This window comes from Brienomyrus brachyistius, chromosome 15 (assembly GCF_023856365.1).
Source record: "Brienomyrus brachyistius isolate T26 chromosome 15, BBRACH_0.4, whole genome shotgun sequence".
Lineage (NCBI taxonomy): Eukaryota > Metazoa > Chordata > Actinopteri > Osteoglossiformes > Mormyridae > Brienomyrus > Brienomyrus brachyistius.
Window position 1 is genome coordinate 16118049 of NC_064547.1, and position 15562 is coordinate 16133610.

General features: G+C 41.8%; 1 protein-coding gene and 1 long non-coding RNA gene across 9 annotated transcripts in view; one reads left to right on the top strand and one right to left on the bottom strand.

The window, feature by feature from the left end:
• Positions 1 to 5382: 5382 nt before the first annotated feature.
• On the bottom strand, positions 5383 to 8718 carry LOC125709213 (uncharacterized). Of its 4 annotated transcripts, none has more exons than XR_007382654.1 (4): positions 8670 to 8718; positions 8217 to 8497; positions 7119 to 7230; positions 5383 to 6328 (listed from the first exon to the last, which is right to left on the bottom strand). It is a non-coding gene; the product is annotated as an uncharacterized LOC125709213 (long non-coding RNA). The 4 variants fall into 4 exon arrangements; XR_007382655.1 differs by lacking the exon at positions 8670 to 8718 and adding an exon at positions 8576 to 8663; XR_007382653.1 differs by lacking the exon at positions 8670 to 8718 and having other exon boundaries at positions 8217 to 8663.
• A 3049-nt stretch (positions 8719 to 11767) lies between these two features.
• The window catches only part of dennd1b (DENN/MADD domain containing 1B), a 73337-nt gene continuing 69542 nt past the window's right edge, over positions 11768 to 15562 (top strand). For 2 of the 5 annotated variants that reach the window (XM_048976112.1, XM_048976111.1), the window contains exons 1-2: positions 11772 to 12211; positions 12731 to 12795. In XM_048976112.1, the coding sequence (XP_048832069.1) occupies positions 12195 to 12211; positions 12731 to 12795 (82 nt within the window). In that variant the 5' untranslated portion in view covers positions 11772 to 12194. Of the gene's footprint in view, positions 12212 to 12730; positions 12796 to 15562 lie in introns of all 5 variants that reach the window. The other 3 variants (XM_048976110.1, XM_048976109.1, XM_048976113.1) reach the window with 3 other exon arrangements.

The following is a 15562-nucleotide window of genomic DNA, read 5'->3' on the forward strand; positions in this document are numbered from 1 at the left end:
ACATGCGAAGATGATTATTGGTCAACTGTTTTCTCCAGATTACACAGAAAACCTGTGGTCATCTTGACTGTGGTCAACTGTCACGCCACACATTTAACTATTGCATAACTCCACCTAATTATCTCGATTAAAAAACACCCGAAAAAAAAGGTGAAAAACATTTTTCCCGACGAAAGACCCATTTCCATATTAAGCCAAGCGCACACTTTAGTCTTCCCCTCTAAGCACCGCCTTCTTTCATGACACTTAAAGGAAACAATGACAAAGGCGGAAAAATATGAACATGGTGCCAAGTGGAAATAGCTTGGCTCGCCTGTTAATTCTAGCTGGCTGTTAAATCTCGCCGAAAATATACATAAACACAATATGGATACAAATATGAGACATAGTTGTGAGACACTTATAACATCCTGAAATGCAAACAAACAGTTAGTTTATCCTCTGCTTTTACGACACGTCAACCTTCCAACTCAATTTTTTTTCTCAGCACTTTGGAAGCACATATTATTCAAATGGGGTGTGCAGTGAAAACTGAACTCCCTTCTGAAAGTCTTCCCTTAGCTTCTGAGCCTTTGACCTGACCCTAGCCCTGTCCTACTGGACTTCAGCCCACACACCTCCCCCCCCCCAAAAAACTGACGCTGCCACCCCCACTCCTCATTTTCAGCGGGAGGCCCTCTTTGAGCAGATCTCTTGCTGCCAAGCGGGTTAGCATTGAGGTTCAAACCCATAGCAGCTGCCCCGTTCCCCTGGCTGTGGTGTACACGATCAGTCCTTCACTGGTACCAGCCACAGGGATCCACGGTGGCACTGGACACAGCCGCCATGTGTATGCTGAACAGCTGCTGCAGAAATCTAACAAACAAAAAAAATCCTGGTTATCATACTCCTTGTGCTGGCAGGGGTTAATCAGCACGTCTGCCAGACCTCCTGAGAGGGATTCCTCCCCACCCAGTCACCCGCCCCATCCTCCACAGTCCAGGGAACACCTGAATACCCTCCTGTTCTGTCGCCACACTTAGGGATAACTTTTGGGAATATTCCGACCGCTGGCATATTCGATTTTAAAGCTCACTCATTTGACCAGCTCTGGAAATCTCCTGCTCAGCAGGGCGGCTCTCAAGCCTGTCCAAAGGAATCAGTTTATCTGACTGTCACTCAGTTGCACTTTGAGATGTTTTTGCCAGACGCAGCCACAGGAGCTTGGAGCCCATCTGACCACCACTGGACCTTTCGGCAGCTCTGCCCGCGGCTGGCTGACATTGTTTCCACTGCGTGACCAGACACCGAAACAGCGGCTGCTCCGATGCCGCTCGAGTGCGGGTCCATAGCTCTATGTGCCCCCTATTTCCCTCCAGATGTTGGGGCCATCGCCTCGATGGGCTACCGCGAGAGGCTCTTCCGTGTCACCTTCTCCTCAACGGTGGATATTGGCCCAGTGCAGGAGATCTGCTGTGGTGCTCTGCATCCATTCTGTCACCGGTTCCTCGTGGCAGCTGGAGAGGGCAGCCCGGCTTGGATTGGGCTGGAGCGGCAATTCCGACCGGATGTCTTTCCTGCTGCTTCTGAAGTGGAGAAGCAGCGATCTTCCATAGCATATGCTCCGTCTGAAGGTCAGCTTGCGAATTCCACACCATCAAGTGTCCCCCCCCCCCTAGTCTCTCATCTGTGGGAAGAACCGGTCGTGCTGAATTGGCTACGGTAGATTTAGGACTTAACGCTGAATTCTCTAGTATGATTCAGTTTCATTTTAAAGAAAAAGACACGGCAACGTCCATTGAAAATTAACGACAAAAATTCGATTTTTGCAAAAAAAACGTTAGCATTCCATGCTATAAGTCTGTCTTAACTAAACAATATAAAAATCGAATGATATAAACACTAAAGAATTGGTAATTTTAGATCAGTTTGTGGCAAGTAAAATTGCTTAGTTTTTAATATATCTCATACAATATTTTGGAAATGTTTGTTTAACATTTATGGATCATTTAAACTCTGTAGAACTCAAGAAAGTGTAACCGTATTGAAATGGCTGGTCAGTGCACAGAGTCGATAGCATGTAAAAGCTTGCAGTTTTTGTTCCATACTGTATATTTTTGGGGATCTGTTGATTCATTTGACAGTGACAGTGGATCAGCGGTAAGTAAATTTTTCATGGGAAGCTCTGCACGCTTTAATATTTTAGGGCGAGAATCAAGCAGAATGTCAAAATGCCAAAAGTGTCACATGATATATTGGACAACAATGAGAAATATTTATATTTGGAGAGCCACTAGAAAGCAGCGATCCACTGTCAAAATTGACTTTACATCAAATATTTCAAAATTATAATCAAGATAGTCAGTTTAATAACAGTGTAAAACACTGAAAAATGCTCTCATAACACTGACATATAGGGAAAACTTTCAATACTCTTCGGATCATTTCATTGAATTTCTAAATATCAAATGTTTTGCAGTCTATCGACCTAGAGTTCTAAACACATGTAACACTGGTGAAGCTCATTAGTGTAAAAAATAGCTGCCCTCTCCGTTTATCGGGTCCACTGAAACCTGTCAAGGGGATGGCTTGCATTGTGCGTCGCTTGTGTTCCAGTCACGAGTTTCTGACCAGAAAAAAAATAAAAAAACGAGGCAACACATCACTTAAGTCAAAAACAGGAACCGAAATGCGATGGACGTAAATGTTGGCCTATTTCATGGTCAGCTGCAGGACGGGAGGCCCCAAACGCCGATCCATCTCCTTAATGTGACAGATAGGTCTCCAGGCAAGAGCAGCAAACCCATTGCAAGCCGACCAGGTACTTGACGAGCATGACACCGTGACCATTTCGGTAGGGTGTTATTCCTGCACGCTTGGCTGCATTGCTTCAGAGTCGGGCCACAATAAATTTGCCTTTCATCCCTGTCGACCACACGCCTGCGGACCTGTCCTCCTCAGCACTGTTGTGATCATGAATCTCCTTGTAGATGCTCACAGGGGTTTCGCTCCTGATCAGTAAGCAGTTTTTCCTTGTGACCGGCCTGGTGCCGAATTGCGACCAAGCCAAACAGTCGTCAGAGCGACAGAACTCGGCCCTCAGAGGCGCTTCCCGCATCCGGTCTCCGCTGCCTGCTCATTCAGATGCGCCGGGACGTGTGTGGCAGGTTTGAGCAGTGGCCTGAGGGCATAGTCCTACCCACATTTGTGAGACACAATTTTGCACACACATTTTTATACATCTTCAGTGTGTACTGGTGCTGAGAAACATAACTGCCACCCTTTAAAAAATAACATGCCGCAACCTTCACAACATTTTCAGCTATCAGCAGAAAATCATTAGGAGTCAGATGATCTCACTGGTTAATAATGACCGTGTTTTTGGTCGGTTTTGTGCTGATGGCGGCAGGATGTGATCTAAAGGTCTTACTCTGAAGGAATGAAAGGGATTGCATTGTTAAATACTTCAGAAACATACCCCGGGGACATTTGGAGTACAGCAACTTTGAAAGTTTAATTATTCCATTTTTTATCATCACTTGTTCATTGGGACATCACTTCAAGGTCATGCAACCCACATCACTCACTGTTTTTGTACACATTTCTCCTGCGCTCTTGCAATGTTGTGCATTGGGCACGTGATTTAAACGCTGGGCTCGTTAAAACACCAAAACATGAGAAGCCCCGCATGACATGGAGGGATTTGACTCAGAATGAGAGAAGTTGTTCTATCAGCCAGGAAGGACCCAGTTCGGAAAAGGGGTGTGGCTACAAAACAGGAAGCGAGCAATCATTTTTTAATATAATTCATTTTGCATCAAAATTGTCATAACATGCACTGAGGATTTATTTAACTTTTTCCTCCATTTAAACCATTTCTTGATAAACTACAATACCATGCATCCCGTATATAACCAAGATAAGTTTACACACACTGTTCTGAACTGCTTTTGAAATGCTGTATTAAATACGACTTCTTTTACAGGAAAGGCTGATTTTTTCACAAGGTGAATCCAGGTTATATACTAAAGTCTGTCCCTGCTTATAGCTATCACCGTTCGTCACCATTCGGTTATCTTGTCCCTGATTTTATCATATTACGCAAATGCAAAACGGGCTTTTTCTAACTATGTTGATTTACGTATCTGGCAACGCAGCTCACGATATTTTTCTGCTGTAGATACATTTAGCGACACGTTGATTTACTTCCCAGTATTTTTTGCCATCAGCTTGTATTCTTTAAACATTATTAAATGTTTTAGCTTAGTAGTTGCAAAGAAACATATATATATATTTTTTTCATTTAGGAGTTACACATGACTCAGAACAACGCGTGCTCTACGTCGACCAAAACATCGACCAAACAGCAAAAGTATAAGGTGTTTCGTCCATTTTTACTGTTCAGTATAAATAAACACAGAAACAGAAGCAGAAGACAGCTGACAGTAACATGTTATCCTACATGTTCGTGCGAGGTCGCCTAGGAGGTCGCGGCTGGAAAATAGCCGTGAGTCATCATGAAAGCATATATTAACTTCTCTTCCTGGATCCAGACGCTTGGCCGCGGGAGCTTCTGCGGGCTGTCACCAGAAGTGCCGGTGTCCGTTTGCGAGCAGCGCAGCGGAGCCCCGCTGCTGGGACAACATGCCACAAGTTCCATTTGCACCACTGGACCCGTAAAATAGCTGTTGCCAAGGTTTACGAGAAATGTTTGTACAACAACTCCGCAACGGCACCTATAAACATTCATACAAGAGAAGCACAGATGGAGGCAGATTTATGTTTTTGTGCTGTCCCTGTAAATCAAATGCGAATGCGGGGAAACTATCCAATTGCATTAAATATATTTTCAGAAGGAGGGGTGGCTCAGGTGCCGAAAACTTCCAGGGTTTTAGGTTCGACTCCCACCTCTGCTCTCTATGTGTGGAGATTGCATGCTCTTTCCATGTTGTGGTCGTTTTGCCTGACACTCCATATACATGCATGATGGATAATTGCCTGTGGCATATATGCCCTATACTGGACTGGCACCTTGCCCAGGGAGTTCCCCTGTCTTATTACCTATGCTACCTGGAATAGGCTTCAGGCGACCCAGTCAAGGATATGCTATAGGAAAATAAAGGGAGGTTTGTAAGGAGAGTGATGTGTTACCACTCAAGGAAGACTGAGCACTATGTGCTGTTCAAGAGTCATAGATTGAAATTTAAAACACATTGCTAATTCGAGTATTTTTACAGCCACCCATCATCGTTTTGCTCCAGATACACACCGAACTCCATGGTGCAATGAAGTCACAGAGGGTTATATGTTTCCCGACTTGATTTAACATGCGCTGCTCTCCGCCAATGTAGAATAAACACACGCTCTGTTTGCTACAGCAGTTTGCATTATGGACCAAAGGGAAACAGGGGCCGAACATTTTAATATCGACAGCAATACAGTTTATATGTAGCCAGAAGTCCTAGGGTCTGAGCAGGATTTCATGCTTAGCCGGATCACTTGTCAGATTTAAGGTCGTCTGGGCTAAACGCAAGTGAACAAAGATAAAGTCCATTCTAATTGGTGCACATTAAATCTAACAAGTCATACAGAAAAACGAGAAATGCTGCTTTGCGAATAGCAGGCCCCTGCTTGACAAATGAACAATAACAGCATAACTGTCCACACCCATTCTGTACTCATTCATTACAGAAGCAGCAGCGAGGATGGTGTTACCTGCAAACCACAACAATAACGGGAAAATGTCAGTGGAAAAGGATAGGTAAATGGGGTCTGCCCTCTCAGGAAGCCCTGCCATTGTATGCCATACAAATACAATGCATTCTCTTTTCCTTTGAAGAGCCAGCAGCCCGAATCTGACCCATGACATTCACTGTTTCTGACCTCCGTCTTTGGAATATAATCTTTTGGCGGCATCCGACGTCTCCTTCTCCCTTTTGCGGCTTAGCTACCTCATACGAAGCCAGCAGGATCATGCACTGGTCCTCCGACATGTCAATACAGATAGGTGTTATTGCTGCAGATGTGGTTCGCGGTCTAATAAAATGCGATCGGTGCAGTAAAAAGAAAGTAAGGATGACAATTAATTCAATAAAGAGCAGTTTTTTTCAGGCGAGATTTCTCATTCTGTTTTTGATTGAGCGCGTATATAAAAAGATCACACACTGTCGCTGTACATCGCGTGCCCTAAAGTCACACGGCACCCTGCGTGTGACAGTAAAAGAAGTTAATTTCAGTGACTGGACAGTATGCAATGAGGTGTACATTGCACTAACTTCTACACATAAAACTCCGAATTGAATTTCTTCTTCTTAGCTGGGTCTTTCACGTTCACTTGGCCGTAAGGACACTGTTGACAGAACAGAGAAACAAAAAGATTTACATTTAGTACATCTGTCCATTTTCCATATCCACTTATGCAGGGTCACGGAGTCCAGAGTCCTGACTCTGCCCTGGAAAGCAGGGAAAAACCCAGCTTTTTCTTTTATTGTCAAGCATAATGACAATAAAGTTAATGCATCCCCGGATGGGGTAACAACCCATCACAAGGTGTACGCGCACATTCACACCTACAGACAATTTGGTAAGTCCAATTCACCGTAACATGTTTTTAGGACTTGGGGGGTGGGATTCTGGAGAACCATGAGGAATCCCCATGACAACACAGGAAGAACATGATCATTCCACCCATATGGAACCAGGGTGGGCATTTAGCACATTTAGTACAATTCCTAAATAATACACACATGAATGAAATGAACATGTCACTATAATATTTTGCTAGTATTTCTTTACATTCGATAATGACTGATTAACAGCCATACATTAATAATTACGTACTAATGCAGCGGTGGGCAATCTTATCCACAAAGGGCCGGTGCGTATGCAGGTTTTTGGGCTAACCTTTAGGTCAGCTGTTCAAACCTAGGTTTGAGGGCTCTTCAGCCACTCAGTTCTCTAATTGGTGATCTATTTAAGGAGTTGCAGCGAAAATCCGCCCACACAGCAGCCCTTTCTGGATAAGACTGCCCCCCTCCCCCCACACTAATGCCCTTAATACTGGCATAACATTAACTCTGGTGCCAGTGGCCGAACTTGACGAAGGACAATATCCGTGGCAGAGTGACACACAAACGCACCGATCCTTACGTGTCTGCATGCACTTCCACAGCACTTTCCCCTCTGAAGGTGAGCGAACCTTGTGAACACTTTGTATCCTGTGGCCGGATCTATGTACATTTGCTCCTCAGCCTGGAAACAAATAATCAGTTTCAACTGAAAACGCTCATACACAACTTAAAATCTAACACAGAGATATAAACTAAAACATTTACTGTTATATACTGCATATACGCACCACCATATGACTACGAATATGGAAATGCAAGTCATAATGAAGACATGGAACAAATCCATGACCCGGCAGGACTAATGGCTGGAGGTTATAGACGTAATTTTTCTCAGGGACAGCAGTACTGCACATGAGGGAACGTGCCCCCCCCCACCCCACCCCTGCCTTGTATCCACATGACATCTACCTTCACAAATAAACTTGTCATCTCTATGTGATCCTGTTAGGCCTTACAAAGTTATTTTATCAAGTCTTCGTGCAAAAAGATAAGACCACTTGTTTCAGCTTCGGAAAGCTACTATACAAGAAGAGCCAGAGGCGCTTTTATGACATGACTTGTCATTTCAAATGGCGTCTCTTTCTTCCATAGCGAAGCTGGCACAGGCTGTGTACTGGAAATCTTTAACTCTCCAGAACTAAAGACTAGCTGTAAAACATGAATGCTTCACAACACATTATGGTAGCAATTTTGAGGGGTATTTTAGGGACCTAGGTATTTTATCGGCCTAATTTGTACCAAATCTTTGTTTCCAATGGTTTGGAAACAAAGATTGATACATAATGCAAAATTCTTTACATTCATAAATTATATGGATCGTTCATTTTATTAAAATAACAATCAATTGTAAACTCCTGAAAACATAATTTAACTTAATAACTTATATAATAATAACTTAAAAGCAAAATAAGGTCCGTATTTGTTGAATTTGGTTTAAATCGCCTTTACAAATTACTGTTGATCTCAATTATTTCATTAAAAAGCATTTTATAAGAGGCCTAAACACTGTATGTGCGGTAGTAACAAGTTTTTCGTGGCCGGTACCTAAGTGGGAGGGGCACGGCGCTGTACGGCTTCCTTTAACTGCTACACCGCAAACAGACTTACCTCGCATGCCATTTGGTGAAGGAGCACAATTTGTCTTTCATTCTCGTTCAATTGCATTTCTCTTGTATCCGTATCTTCTTTTCTACCATTGTTTGAGTTATTTTGTGGTACTGCGTTTGTTACTTGTTCAGTGTAACAGTATTTTTCGCAAGACGACATAATCACCTTTCGTTTCAGATTCCCATGTAAAAATACGTCGACTCTGTTGAAATTCCTCAGTGACTGAAAATGCGGAGATAGCATGCTTCAGAGATTCTCGTATATTTAATCTAATCAGATTCCTGCATGAGGAAAAAATAAACTATTACTCGCGAGTGACCTTGTTCAGGTTATTTGGGCGATATAATACATATACTTACATATTACATATTAATAGAATACATATTCCTAAATAATATGTGGCATATACGGGATTATTGACTTATTCGTTGCGAGAGACGGGTACCGACTCACGTCCTTCCAATTTCCAGCTGCTTTTCGCTGTCACGTGCGCGCCTTCGAGTTCCATTCGCGCGAGGTCGGTATTGCAGCACGCGCTTTTGCCCCTCCTCTGCTTGTAGTTTAATATCTTTGAAACGACCTCGCCTTTTCTTAAACAATAACTTTCTACACATTACATAAAAAGACATTAAAACAAGTAAAAGCGAAGATGGAAGTCGTACGACTATTTGCATAAATCTTGATTGTTTTCCTTTTGCACATTTAACCTGTCAACTGAGTTATGACTGCATATCTGATCAAATGATTTTGGATTATGCGCTTAGGTATTAACCGTATGAGTACTTTGGGTGCTACGGCATTATGTTTATGTCTGTATGATGTACACGTTTATATTAAACACATGAGAATATATAATTCAGTTGAAATAAATATACTAAAATATATTTAAGTGCTTTAACTTAAACAGAAATGTTTGGAGAGCATAGCTAACATTTTTAGTAGTTAATGTAAGCATGTGAGCCTAAATTACATATGTGTATATTATGTATATATATATATAATGCTGATTTTAAAACTGTCATTATGTTACAGCAGGGGCCTTTGCAATTTCCTATGGATACCTGCAGCAAGATATTCTTGTTTACAGCTTAAAACTGTCTGCAGTCCAGCTAGATTGATACTAATCAGAGTTTGTGTCAGGCTTAACTGGCACTAGACTCAAACTGCATAATTTCAGACGGGGGGGGGGGGTGAACTAACATAGCCCAGACTACTTTAAATCCAACAAGTTATAAGGCTAAGCAAGAAATCCTGCACAGTGGAACACCCCCACCCCCCAAGAGTAAGACAAAACCATGAAGGCATGAGACCATAGATGCATCCACTGAGCCACCATATGGCTGTGTGCAAATACCAAACAGTTCAATAAATATTTATTCACTGAATTTATTTGAATTGTTTAATATGCTGGCTGAGGTGTTGTATCCTAGGAGAAAGACTCATTTAGATGACTTAGCTCTGTTTGTCATCCTTCTGTTTTCCATTCTATATATCAAGTATGGGCTGTAGTAAGCCTGGAACCTGTCAGTAAAAACAAGGCATAAGGCATCGAAAACCCTGGATGGGAATTATTGAGTGACACCAGCTCACCTAAACCACATGGCTTTGGACTGCTGGAACAAACACACACACATGATCAATGTGCACCATCCATGCAAATGCAGCCTGGGCTGGAAATTTAAGTGATGTCCTGAGGTGTGAGAGCACCCTCTGAGTCCCCACACTGTCTAACGTGAAGCTGGTATCATTTATATGACTGCAATAATAACTACATTCATAAACAAATATACAATCATCAATTTGCTGTGGAATATTTTCACTTTAAATCACAACAGCACATTAAAGTAACAGTGTGCAAACATGGTATGGAGCAGCGTGTAGCTCTGTGGGCTAAGCCTGTGTGCCTGTAATCAGAAGGTTACAGGTTCAAACCCCGCCTCAGACTGTGGGTCCTTGGGCAAGGCCCTTAACTCCCAGCTCCCTGGGCAACGCTATGGGTGGCAGCCCTTTGCAGACAACTTCCTCTATGAAAAAAAAAAGAGCAAGTTGTGGGAGGCATAAAGACAATTTCCCTACGGGGACAATAAAGTATCGATTATTATTATTCAGGAACAGAAAACACCTGTTTTTTTTTCCTGCAACTGACTTTCCTGGGAAGTCAGTGGCTTGAACAAGCAGCATTATCTCAACAAACCTCCAGAATTTCTCTGTGCATAGAGAGCAGGCACATTGTCCCTCTGAGCTTCTTACCAGGATTGGACCTGCGAGTCATATTGCGGGTCAAGCATAGTTTGCCTAACTACATACTGCTTGTTATTTACCTGTGGATGACTGTCTCCCTACATGCCAATGGGACTACTGCAAATGGATGATTTAAAATAGTTGACTTTGTTATCCCATCTTTTGTTACCTTATAGAAGAAGCATTGTCTTCTTAAGACAACACGAAATAATATACAATTCAAACATTAAAAGTTTGCATTAAGTAGGAACTTTGCAGTGCCATCTGCTGATTACACAGTTAAGATAACACGGAAAACAGAGGATGACTCTGGCATTAAGTCAGAAGCTTTATCCTGCAGTGGTGAGTTGTTCGGCATACTTGATTTCATTCGCTTAACCGATACTTGGATTCTTTGCCCTCATACTCACTTTGACATGAGACACCTAAAATTAATTACGTTCAGCAGGAAATATGTATCCAAACTCCGGTACTTCAATTTGCTACAGTCATGTTTCTTTGATATCTTTAGTATTTAGCTCATTCTATACATTCTGCCCAGGTTACTCCACTGCTTTGTGCCTTGTGCTACCTGGGACAGGCTCCAAGCCTTCCATGACCCAGTATAGGATGAGTGGCTGGAAATTAAAATGGGTGGATGGCTTCTTTACTTAAAGTCTGTTATATATCCGGTTCAATTAGAATTGAGTTGTCATTGCTGACACACCTCAACACACAGTGCACAACAACGAAATGTGTTCTCTGCATTTAACCCATATGTGACATAGCAGGGGGCAGCTAAAGCCCGGGGAAGCAGTGCTGGGGGCGGTGCCTTTCTCAGGGTACCTCAGTGGTGCCTTGTTGGGCAGAGATTCGAACCTGCAATTGTTCAATTACGAGTGCGCTTATCTAAGCGTTAAGCCACCACTGCCCACCCTTAACCTACCCTTCAAGTTATGTTTAGTAGCAAACAACAATCTAGCCACGTTATGCAGTGCAATGTTTCCCAGTAGAACTACCCAAGTCAGCATGTGAATCATGAATGTCTTATCAAATGTCTTATCGTGTGTTGCTCACTATATAACAAATAACTTTTAGCTTTCACCATCATTCATTTTTTGTCATTTACTCATTCAAGTAAATATTGTCTGGAAACCAGAAAAATTCCATATTGTCATCACTGGAGTCAGGACCCCCTCCTCCCACAACTTCACCTTCATCTTCCACCTTGTGTGGGACAAGCCCACCTATGCAACGTCAGTTCACATGACTCAGCTGCATCACATCTGGGTTACGTAAGCACCGACTCATTACTTATTTCTCAAGATTCTCCTCGTTAGTAGCAGTCATTCGTCTTGGTCCGGAGCAACCTCAGACCCCCCATCATCAGCCGGCGAAAGACGACCTTCGCGAAGAGCATTGACCGCGCACATGCAGGCAAGTGGCGAGCGCGCTGATGACGTCACATTGTCGTCTCGTGGACTTCCTGGTTTCACGCTCAGTCAAGAAATCCGTAGGACGAGACAGAGAGCGAGAGGAAGCCTAGATATTTAAAGACAGACGTGTATACAGACAGCAGGAGGCATGTGGGCTCTCTCTGAAATGCGCACTGAAATTGAGGAAGCGACTGACTAGCGAAAAGTATATATAAAAAACTCGCGCTTCACCTCCGTGGACGGTTTGCCAGTGTTGGCTGTCCTCCCGATCTTGGACAGCGGTCAGAGCCGGTTTCGAGGGAGCTGCCGAGATGTTGTAACCATGGACAGCAGAATAAAGTAAGTCTTTTAGCTGGGCATGACAGCATTTGCTACAAATAAATGCGCGAGAAGACTCCGAGAGCCTGTCTGTGAGATACACGTCGGTGGTCATACGTGCGCTGACAAGTGCTTTCTTCCTGAGGCGACTTGGGAAGGGTTCAAGCCGGTTCTGATTTTACTTTGAGCAGGGCTGGCTCTGGATAAACCCCACAACACGTAGGCCGGAAGCCTTAAAATAACAAAATAAACTCCAAAGTGTCTGGAGTTACGACTGTGTGTAACGTAATTATCATAGCCGTTCCCATAAATACCTGCAGCAAGCGAATGATGGACTTGTTAAATGCTGTCAGTACCGGGTAAAGGCAGCCTTTGCTAGCCTCTTAGCCAGCTAGCTTGATTCTTATGTCTGTTTTCGGTACAGTTTGTCCGCACGCAGAAACACTTCATGTGTGTACCAGTGCATGTATTTATTTTTCTCCTTTAAATGACGGATGTCGTCTTAATAGCTTTTGAACGTCCTTCTCTTTTTTTCCGCAGCGAAAATCCAGGGAAGACGTTTGATCTGGTTCTACAGGTGCGATGTCCGGCTACAGAAAATGAAGGTAGGATACGATTAGCAATTTTACACATTTAACTTAAAATAAATTAACACGACGCCCACCTTATCACGCCAGTCTTCATTTGTGAATCACAAGTTTTTATCAATTGTGACGGGTCTATTTGTGTAGTAATATGTGAACATTTGGAACCTTGTCGTACAGTAGGTATGCTCAGAGCAGAAACGTTGTAAAAATGCATAGGTGACTTGTTTGTTTACCTTATTTCGAAGTACTCTTTTGCATTGACATTCTGTAGTTAAAATTTCCTAAACTGGGGGTGTATCTGGTGGGCATATTGGTTGATGTGGTAGACTTGGGCAAAAGATCACAAATGCCAGACAGTTGTGTATTCTATTTTTTATTTTATTTTATTTTTACCTGCTTTCAGTGATTGTTAACTATAGTAGCTGGTTCATGCTTCAGCGTCTCTTAATCACGTTGGGTAATATGTATACTGCCAAAGATTGGCCTTTCATGTAATGTTGTGTGACAGCCATTGAGTGGGTAGTCACTGCTAGTCTGAGATGATTTCACTTTTGCTGTTATATGTCAACTATAGATAGAATTGCTAAGCTACTCTTGGCTATTAAAACATAAGGCGGCAAAGTCGATATGTTACTAAAGCTTAGCAAAGTATGTTTATACTGTTTAACTCTGATCATTTTTATTTCCCTGCAGTATTACTATGAAATATACAGTAGTATGGTACAGATGGTTTGATTTGCTAGTCATCATCTACAATAGTCAGTACACATGTAAGGAGTAATAGTTCATTGTGATTTTAATTTGGAAAATGATAGAGTCTTGAGCATGTAAAGATGCATCGTAAATCATTCAGTGCAATTGTCTCTATTATTTTAGCAATTATGTCTTTTATTTGTGGTTTGAACATCAATAAAGTGTAAATATTTACCAAGACTGACACATCAGACCAATGCAATGTATCTTGACGTTTAAAGAATATGGAATATCGGCCAGTACCGATACATTAACCGATATGCATCATGCAACTTAACTGTTTTTGTTTGATGCTTGTGCAAGTCGCTAACACTATAGGATCATACCCTTAATTTAGGCGTTGCCAAGGCAACATCGTTGACTTGGGCGTGAGCTTCCACTTAAAACTGAGAAAGAAAGCCTTGCCTCAGGTTTTTTTTTTGTTCTTTTGAACAGGAAGTCCTCTTATGTAGTATCGGTTCAGTCATTGTGTATCAGAATGACAGGCCTGTGGTCAGTTAATCATCTGTATTTTAAAAGCCCTAAGGACTGTTCTGCCTGCAGTATCTCTATGTATATGAACAGGTATATCAGGCCAAGGTATTTCAGTACCCCTCATTTCTACAGTACTTCTTAACATACTCTTGCATCCTTAGGATCATTTGTATTTTGTTTTCCTTTTGCTGAGCTCTACATGAGCATATGATCCATGCTTGAAAACGTGCACTGTTTTTGCTAATGGCCTGCAGCTATGTGAGCTAAATCTGAGCTTAGCTGAAAGCGAACGCTTGCATGATTATATTCAGGCTAGTTCACCTATGTTGCTTGACCCGTTGCATAACAGAATAAAGTTTGAGGGGTCTCAGTTTCTTAATGACTTCACTGGCCAAATTACTTCATTATTGATCTTTATCAGGAAGTAAATATTAGGAAGTTTATTTATGAGTATTTGCATCTACATTTCTCATTTGGTGCTCTCACTTGTGTATGTAAAATATGTGTATAATGACTTTGGAGATTCTTGTATTTATATTCTTGTATCTGTCTGTTTTTTGTGTTGGAATGAGGAGGCAGGAAGAAAGAAAAACACTGAATTTAAATAAAAGTGCCTGATTGATTAGGGCTTCCATCTTGGAATACTGTATGTGTTCTAAATCTCAAGAGTATCCTGGAGATGCTACAGTCTGTTTTTCCTCATTCCCACTTTCACAACACTGTCGATCTGTGGGTGTGCCATTCATTAAGTTCTGTGCCTTTCAGCAGTGTGTACTGCTCTTAGTTTCATGCAAGCGCCTTTAGTACCTAAAATATGGGAGAAAATAACTTGCTGCAGTTCCTCATTCTGTGATAGTGAAAATGTTTTAATGTGCTGTCTTCTTGTGTTCTGCCAGTATGTTTGTAAGCTTCCTTGTTATGTGAAAAAATGTACCATGTATTTATTACTTAAATTAAGTAGTTAAAATGACACAGATAGATATCTATATTAAAACTGCAGTATTGGGAGTGATATTTGTTCTATATTTGTTTGCTCAAAGCTATAGTGCATTCCTTTAAAACCATGTGTATGGTGAAGTGTAAGAACTTAAAGGGGGATTTGGTTAATCCAATCATTTTAAGGTAGATCTTCTTTGGTATGTGTGGGTAAGGGACCTGGCAAATTCATGTGTTCTTCACGTGTTATCCCTCACATTCACAGTAATAGAAATAGATTGCATAATTAGGTATGAATATCTTGAATAGTGAAGTAACACTTTATTTTTCTTTTGTGGTGTAAAACCGTAGAACTTTATTGACATTCACACAAGTCCTGGGCTAATGAGGTGAAGTCCCCTTGGATGGTACTTCTCCAGTCTGTAAAACCTTCTGAAAATTCAGGCATCTTTTGGCTCATCTTCCGCATTGATGTTTTGAATCATCTTTTAAAACCCTAAGAAGATAAATGCACAATTTTGGAGAAACCTGTGACATGTTGAGGATGTGGCTTCACCTTCTTAACTTGTCGGAACTAGCTACAAAAAAAACTGTTGTTATTGCATGTGCTGATTGTATTGAC